General features: G+C 61.6%; 1 protein-coding gene across 1 annotated transcript; it reads right to left on the bottom strand.

The window, feature by feature from the left end:
* Window positions 1-3,422: 3,422 nt before the first annotated feature.
* On the bottom strand, window positions 3,423-7,067 carry LOC103680199 (uncharacterized protein CXorf49 homolog). Its single transcript, XM_040632077.1, has 5 exons — window positions 5,808-7,067; window positions 5,023-5,173; window positions 4,401-4,480; window positions 4,098-4,143; window positions 3,423-3,463 (listed from the first exon to the last, which is right to left on the bottom strand). Exons 1-5 carry the CDS (start codon window positions 7,065-7,067, stop codon window positions 3,423-3,425), a joined length of 1,578 nt encoding a protein of 525 aa, XP_040488011.1.
* Between the last annotated feature and the right edge of the window lie 1,644 nt (window positions 7,068-8,711).

The following is an 8,711-nucleotide window of genomic DNA, read 5'->3' as shown; positions in this document are numbered from 1 at the left end:
GTGTGTTTACAGCAACATGACTATGGACTACGTGGTCTGAATATGGAACAGAGGTTGTGTGCTCAGAGGAGGGAAGGGAGGTCAGTAAAACTAGTCAGCCAGGATTGTGACCAGGCCTTCCCCAGTCCCCTTCTTCCTTCCTCACGCTGCTCACCACGGCACTGTGCCCCCAAGGCAGGGATGGTGCTGTTCTCCCGTCACACAGCTTGCCCACGTGTCTGCCCAGACACCCCAGCCAGAAGGTCTCCGCCAAACCCATTCACTCAGAAGACGGCCCACCGTGTTACCCCGCCAGGACAGAACCACAGGGTCCAGGTGAAGGCCAGAGCCTCAGCAACCAAGCCCACCTTCTCAAGTGAGGGGTTTGGAGGGGAAGGGCTGAGTCCCACGATTGTTCTCTTCAAGGCGGAGGTCTGTGCTTGTCCCACCCCATGCGTGATGGTCTGGCCACCTGAGTTCATGGCATGTGGCCCTGAAGGAAGGCAGGCTGAGAATAGGGGGAAGGGGAACCAGCAGCCCAATTTTCTGTTGGGGAATCCAACCTCTACTTCCCACCCTCACCGCGCCCATCCTGCCCCTGTCCCCATTAGCTCCTGGCAGAGCAGACTCCTGAGCGAGCTCCCTGCTGCTAAGATGAGGCCTGTCCCAGCCACTCTGAGGTAGCCTTCCCTCCCACACTGTCCTTCCTCCAAACGCACACGGGGGGTCAGAGCTCCGAGGATCACAGAATAGGACCCATGGTCTCCTCCAGGGAGCTCCCGACATTCAGCATTCCACACCCTGTCCGGGGTCTGGGACTTGCACGCCTTACCCCACAGTTTTAGACATTTAACAGCACCCCCTGAAAAGTAGATCCGCCCTTGCTTCTGCTCATTCAGTATCTTGCCAGTTCTTGACCACAGTCTCACTCCTTTTCCCTGAATCACATCTCTCCCCTCAAGGGAGATTATCCCCCATGTGATTGAATTCACACTCACACACACACACACACACACACACACACACACACGTGCACACAACAACCTTGACTGTTCTGGGGACCATAGACCCCCACCTTCTGTGCACAAAACACCTGGGTCTCTCGGGAAGGGTATCTGGTCTGGCAGAAGCGACCCTCACCTCACTCAAATCCAGATCTGTCCCTCTGAGCCTCAGGCCAGCACAGCCCTGGGTCCTGGCTGAAGGAAGGAAGCCATCCCCACCCCACCCACCGTCAGCGAGGGGGAAACAGAGCACGGAGTTCAGACTAAATCTCCTGTGACCTGAAGGGACAGAGAGCCTGAGCCGGGACACACAAATAGTGTTTCCAGAAAAACCTGGGTCCTCGTGGTGGGCGAACAGCACTGGCAGAGGACCACGCAGGCACATCGAGACCCATCACGCACCCTTGCCGTAGAAACGGATGGTTACTTTCCTACCAAGGGTCCTGGGACGACCAGGACAGAGGAGGGGGGTGAGGTGGCTTGGACAGGAGGGACAGGAGAGCTCCGATGGGAGGGGTCAGAGCTCCGAGGATCACAGAATAGGACCCATGGTCTCCTCCAGGGGCTCCCGACATTCAGCATTCCCACACCCTGTCCAGGGGTCTGGGACTTGCACGTCCTTACCCCACAGTTTTAGACATTTAACAGCACCCCCTGAAAAGTAGATCCGCCCCTTGCTTCTGCTCATTCAGTATCTTGCCAGTTCTTGACCACAGTCTCCACTCCCTTTACTCCCTGAATCACATCTCTCTCCCTCAAGGGAGATTATCCCCAATTGATTGAATTCACACTCACACACACACACACACACACACACACACACACACACGTGCACACAACAACCTTGACTGTTCTGGGGACCATAGACCCCCACCTTCTGTGCACAAAACACCTGGGTCTCTCGGGAAGGGTATCTGGTCTGGCAGAAGCGACCCTCACCTCACTCAAACCCAGATCTGTCCCTCTGAGCCTCAGGCCAGCACAGCCCTGGGTCCTGGCTGAAGGAAGGAAGCCATCCCCACCCCACCCACCGTCAGCGAGGGGGAAACAGAGCACGGAGTTCAGACTAAATCTCCTGTGACCTGAAGGGACAGAGAGCCTGAGCCGGGACACACAAATAGTGTTTCCAGAAAAACCTGGGTCCTCGTGGTGGGCGAACAGCACTGGCAGAGGACCACGCCAAGGCACTCGAGACCCATCACGCACCCTTGCCGTAAAACGGATGGTCACTTTCCTACCAGGGTCCTGGGACGACCAGGACAGAGGAGGGTGAGGTGGCGGACAGGAGGGACAGGAGAGCTCCGATGGCTGGACCACCCATTTCCTGGCTACTGGTGGGCAGTCTGCCCCAGAGCCAGGCAGAGCCCCCACTAGCCTCATGCGCCCACCTCCAGCCCAGAGACTAACCCGTGCTTTTCCACCCTGTTCCCTGTACCTCCCCCCTCTGGCTCTGCACCCCACTGGGCTCTGACTTCTGCCTCCACCTCACCACCGAACCCAAGGAGGAGAAGTGGCGCGGTGGAAACGGAGCATCAAGGCCCAGGGTTCAAGAGGAGAGAGGAGGATCGCCAGCCCGGGCCAGTGGTCCTTGAGGCGCTGGCACCAGAGGAGGAAGGACTCCAGAGGGGACTGGGCCCAGGAAGGGGCAAGAGGACCCCAACCCTGCTCTATAACGCCAGCTGAAGTACAGGGGCAGGGGCAGGCCAGCGAGGAGAGAGCCACGGGAGTGATCGAGAGGACACTCAGACAGCAGAGCAGGGGCCCGGAGCAGCAGGTCAGCGATCCCAAGGAGGGGAAGGGAAGAGGGACTGCGGCTCTGGAAGGGTCCTGGGTTCCTGCTGAAGGGGCAGGGGGAGAAGCAGGAGATGAAGGGAAGCCGAGACCCAAGAAGGGGAGATGAGGGGGAGAACCTGAAGGGGGCCCGGGAAAGGGAGCAAAGGCTCAGGTGGCCAGGCAGAGCCCACTCCAGATCCGAAGGCCGGGGCACCCTGGGGGCCGGACCGCAGGGCTCGTAGCCACGCTCCCCACAAGGAGAAGCCTACCACTCGACCCCAGAGGTCCTCTTCTGGAAAAGGCTGTGACATGGAGCAGCTCCCGCCCCGCCCGCCCCTCTCCCACTCCTCCCGACCCTGGCCCAGCCCCTCCACCCCACAGACAAGGCAGACCACAGGCCTGAGGGTACTTTATTTTTGAAACTGCTGTGAACTGGGGTGGGGAGGGCAAAATAACTAGGGAGAGAAGCCTCGGCGAGGTCGAAGAGGAGAGGACCCGGCAGCCACAGCTCCCTGGCTCCAAAGGCACCAGCTGCTCCTCTTGCACAGAGATGCTGGGCTCAACCTGTCAGACAGAGCAGGGTCAGGGAAGAGCAGCAGGCCAGGGCCATCCCGGCCCACCCAACGAGCCGAATGTGGGAAGGGAATGGTGTGTGTAACACTCACTTCAAAGGCTCTGGAACTTGTCAGTCAGGGACTGCATGGCCGCTGAAACGAGGACAGGCGTAAGCAGGCCCTCCAGACACGGGGTGGGGGTGGGGGTAAAGCCCATCCCCTGTCCCCATGGGGAAGCACCTAGCCCTGCAACCTGAAACCCCCTCCAGCCCCTATCCAAGAGCCCGGGCCTGCCTCACTCACCCACCACCTCAATGAAATATGGATATGTCCTCAAGGGAACCAAACGTGCCAGTGCTTCTCAAGCTTTGGGGCACATCGGAATCATTCAGGCGTGACCAACCAACACCAGTGCGCTGCGACACACACACACACACACACACACACACACCGCACGCGTGCCTCGCAGCCATACCAGGGAGCAGTTACAGGGAAAATCAAGGAGGGGCATCTGTAAACGTCCTAGTAGAGGGACACCTCTGGGACCTGTTCCCGCTGGCACACTGCGCACGCAGTCGCGGGAGGACTTTCCCGATTGTGCACACATGGGCCGCACACACACAGCAGGCTCAGGGCCAGGAGCCTGCTGGGTTCTCCTCCCCACAGGAATGTTGGTCCCTGGGAGGCCCCTGCACCTGCAGCCCATGCCGGCTTCTGCACTGAGGACCTCGTCCACCACCCCCACCTGCGTCTGCCCAACCCGGCCCCAGCCAGAGGGTCCTCATACCAAGCTGCTCCTTCAGGTCGTCTATTTCTCTCTGTAGCACGACACACTAGGGCAGCAGACAGCAGAAAGCGATTAGTATCCTCTGGCTTCCTCTCTCCTCCGCCTCCCCCTCTCCCACAGGCACTACATCCCCAGGCCCAGTGGCCAAACCCGCACAGGCTCCTCAGGGGAAAGGAGGCGCCTTCGCTTTGTGGGGAGCAGACGGGCCGGGGGGGGGGGAGGGCACCTATGTCAGTCTAGCCCAGACCCGGATCCCGCCCTCTAGTTTGGGCCTGCATTTCTAGGAGCCACAGGAAGCATTACCCGAGGACAGCCCTGGGCGCCAGCTGGTGGCAGCTGCTGCCTCTCTGGCCTTGGGGTGTGGTCAAGCGGCTCCTGGTCACCTGAAAGGGAAAGAACTTCAAATCCAGCTTCCAAGGCCCCCCTGGGAGGGGCAAAGGGCCTCAGCAGGGTCCAACGTGAAGCAGCACCACCCTCTGCTGGCAACAAGTGGCCGCTGCTCTGCCAGCAGCTCCAACCTTGTCTCTGGGCCCGTCCCCCCTTGTCCCCCAGGGGCAGCCCATCCTTGAAGGTGGTCCCCAGGGACTGTGGCTCTGGCTTGGACTCTCCCAGAGCTGCAGCCACAGCCAGCCCCTGGGACGAGCAACGGGGCCCAACAGGACTGAACAGAAGAAAGGCTCTGTTCTGCTGAAAGTCCATGTCCAGAGCTACACGTTGGGACACGGCCACGCATCACCCCTGCTGCACAAACCCCACCTGGGGGACGATGTGGCTTCAGGAGACCCCGTTTCCTTGGGAGAAGCTTCCCCAGGGAGGCCTGGAGGTGGGGACCAAAGCTGAGCCCCGAGCAGAGCCAGAGCCAGAGCCAGAGTTTTCCCTCCTCATCTCCTCTCGCCTGCACTCCCATGACACCCCCAAGACTCACTGGAGGGCGCAGGCACTCTGGGCAGGACGTCTCCCTGGCTCGGGGCCAAGGGCTCTGAGCCTCCTGGAACTTGGGGGGCTCTGGTGTAGAGGTCGCCCCTGCTGCATTCTCCACGGCGCATGACCAAACAAGATGGCTCTGGCCTCTGTGTTGGAAGTTAAAAGAAAAATTTCTCACCCATCTGGACTTGGGATGTGGGGTGTTCGTGTGTGCGTGTATGGTGTGTGTAGGTGTGCACACGTGTGCGTGTAGGAGCTGGGGTGAGGCAGGGAATAGGGAAGGGAACTCAGAGGCTGGTCTGGCTGGCGCTTCCTCCCTCAGTCAGCCCCGGGCCAGGGGGCAGAGCTGGGCCAGGGAGAAGAGTAGGGCACTGACAAAGCCCAGGCTCCCTGCAAGGAAGGCTTGGGGACCAGCCAGGAAGTAGAAACCAGGAAGCCGATGAGTCTAAAGATGGAAGGTTCGTGGTCCAAACTTTGAAGGGGTTCCTGGCTTCCAATCAGCGACCAGCCCTCCCCTCCCTTCATCCCGGGCCTCTCTTGGGGGAGGAGACAGGAAACGTGCCAAGGGTCCAGAATGGTGCCAGGCACACACCGCGTGGTATCGGAGGTTAATGTCTGCCCCTGTGAAAACGACCCACGACCCGATCTGGCATCCCGGTGATCCCAGTGACCCCGGGGCACCCATGGCAACCCCTGAATTAGGGACAGAGGGAGCATGGGTGAAGAAGTGCGCGGAGGGGGAGGGGGCCCCTCCCCCGGAGAGGAGGAGCAGGGGGGCCTACTCACTTGGCCCTTGGGGAACGCGTCTCTGTTTGAGTCACTGCCTTCTCCTGCGACCGCCATCAGCTCTGCCTCCCGAGCCCTCCTGGCCGCAGATTTCTTCCCGGAGCCCATGTGCTTGGACTGTTTGGTTCCCAAGGGGAACAGGGCATACCTCTTGGACCTCCCAAGCGGCGGGACACCGGAGATTGGGGGGAACGTGGCTGGTTCCGGGGGATCTGCCGAGACTGTCTGCCCCCAGGAAGGAAAGCTTTTCCCCGAGGCCACTTTGGAGGCCCCCCCTAGGGTTTTCTTCTCCTGGGCCACCTTCCTCCTAGAGGTGGCCCCGGGCAGGCCGCCTGCAGCAGCAACAGCAGCAGCTCCCTGGTAGCTGGGCCTGCTCTCCCCCTTCCCCCAGACCACGCTTTGCATTTTCTTAGAGCGGGAGATGTCCAGCTCGCCAAAGGCCTGCCTCTCCACAAGCGAAGTGAATCCGCGGGGAGCCGAGGTCAGGAAGGAGCCTAGCGTGTGAAGGAAATTCTCCCTGACGTGGATATTCGAGTGTCTCGGTGTGTCCCCGCGATCCTCGGGGCTGCTGGGCTTGGCCTGGCCTCCTTCTTTGGAGCGAATGCTCACCCTCATCGGCTGTATCTCACTGAACTCATCTGAAGACTCGGGGTCGGAAGGCAGCACGCCCGGGCCTTTGGCGGCCGCCGAGCGCCGCCGGCGATCCACCCTGACGTTCGACCTGCTCTTAGCGCCTCTCTTCGGGGTTCCCCAGGCTCGGCCTCCCTCGGGCCCACCGACGTGCGGCGGGGCGGCGGAAGGCGGCTGCGACTCCACGCGGCCCAGGGCGAGCGCGCCTCGCCCGCCGGGCCCTGCCTCTAAGCCCGCCCAACCGCCCGACGCTGCCGCGGCGCCGCCCTCCGGGGACCGGTTTCTCCGCAGGCCCAGGGCATCGCGGTCGGCCAGCTGCTGCACGATGTCCGCCGCGGACTCGTCAGCCACGTGCGACGCGTAGGCCGGGCCGTCCCCCTTGTGGTCGGCCGGGGAGCCGGGGCGGCCTACGCGGCCCCACAGCACCGGCCCTCCCGCTTCCAGCACTTCCCGCTCGGACTCGGCGTCTGGGAACCCACCCTCGCCCTCGCCGCTGCGCGGCGGCCCCGCATCCACACCTAGCGCCGGTGCCCGCGGGGGCCCGGGGCGGGCGGGGCGGGCGCCGGACTGCTCCCCGCCCTCCGGGCCGAAGCCCGCTCCCGAGACAGGCACCTCATCGGGATCGCTCATGCCGTCGAGGCCGGGCAGCCGCGGTTCGAGGGAGAAGATCGCTCTGGTCCCGGCGCCACAGACGAGAGGGGAGAGGCCCGAGGCGACTGGCGCGCGACGTGCGACCGACCGGAGCCTCGAGGCCTCCTGGGAACGCCGGCAGTCACCTCAGGCACCGCACGAGAGCGCCTCAAACAACGCGCGGCTTGCGCGCGCTTCTGACGCCTGCACCGTGGCCTCCTCATTGGTCCGCGTCCCCCACCCCCACCAACCAGCGCGCCCCTTGTTGGCCCGCCCCTCAAAGCCCTAACCAATAGGCCTTTGGTTAGCCCTGGCTCGGGTCCGGGGCTGGGTGTGCGCGAGTTCGGGCGTTGGTTCCGCCTGTTCTGGTCCCGCCGCCCCTGGGCCAGAACCTGCCTTCCACTTGGAGTCGTGGCTCTGAGCCTCTGTCTCTTCAGCCACCGAGGCGGCTGTGCCGGCACTTGTCCCGGGGTCGTGGAGACGAAAGGTCGGGACGGAGGTGAGGCACCTAGCGCACGGAGGAATCGATCGCCGGCCTGTGTTCCACAGCGGCACTTAGGACCCGATGGGAAAGTGGGCACGGGAAGCCCGCAGTCAAAGATCGGGGGACGGGTGGCATACTTGCCCCGCGAAGGGCCCGAGAGGAAACGTTGTCATATTTGGGCCTCTGTCGCAACCCCTCGACCGCGATGGGCGATCCAATTGGTTCGTGGCTCTGTGCTCAGGAAACTTTGCTGGCAGGCGGGTTTGGCGCACAGGCTGGGCTTTGCCCCCTCCTCCCGGCCCCTCCTCCCTCCGAGGCAGTTCAGGAAAGAGGGAATCCCAGTGGCCAGTGCACACACACCAAAAGATGCTCACCATCACTACTTCCAGAGGTGCGATCTAAAACCTCGAATCGGTGTTCACAAACCAGAGTTGGACGATCAAGGAGCTGAACCATTCCAAGGGTGGGAGCGGTTGTGAGCAAACCCGTGCTTTTGCCCACTGCTGGGGGTGGAGGCGGGGGGGGGGGCGGTGGAAAGGGGTGGCGGTGGCACAGAACAGCCCTTTGGGAGGGTATTTGGCAGAATCAATGCGAGGCAACTTACACAATAGGTACGACATGCCCGGCCCTCATGTAAGCACTGTAGTTAGCTAGTCACGCATTCACAAGACACTCCTAGGGTTGAAGTACCCACTGTTACCTCCCTCTTACAGGGGAGGAAACGGGCACTGAGAGGTTCAGCCACTGGCCCAAGGTCATCAGGATTGTTGGGATCCCTGACAGGATCAAAAGCACGCAGTTTGTCTCCAGAGTCCTCGCTTTGAGCAGAAAACCTTAAAGCAGAGAAGAGCACGTTCCCTCTACCACCCAGCAAATCTGCTGCCGGCTGGTTCATGTAGTGGATAAGGAAGGACATGTGCACTAGGATGTTGGTGATGAGAAAAACTGGGAACACTCTAAATTCCCATCAGTGAGGAAATGGATGCAAGCAGTGGGAGGTGTGCATCCCGAAGACTTGAAAGGCGGCAGTCAAAAGGAACAGGAGAGGCCACGTTCACAGATTTCAGAGTATCCTCGTGACTGAATAGAGCAATTGGGAGGCCAGTGGAGCTGGACACACATTTGTAAATAAGGAAATGGAAACAACGAACCACTCCCAG

The sequence above is a fragment of the Ursus maritimus genome (assembly GCF_017311325.1).
Source record: "Ursus maritimus isolate PB19 chromosome X unlocalized genomic scaffold, ASM1731132v1 scaffold_X1, whole genome shotgun sequence".
NCBI classification, from domain to species: domain Eukaryota; kingdom Metazoa; phylum Chordata; class Mammalia; order Carnivora; family Ursidae; genus Ursus; species Ursus maritimus.
This window is presented reverse-complemented; position numbering and strand designations above follow the sequence as displayed.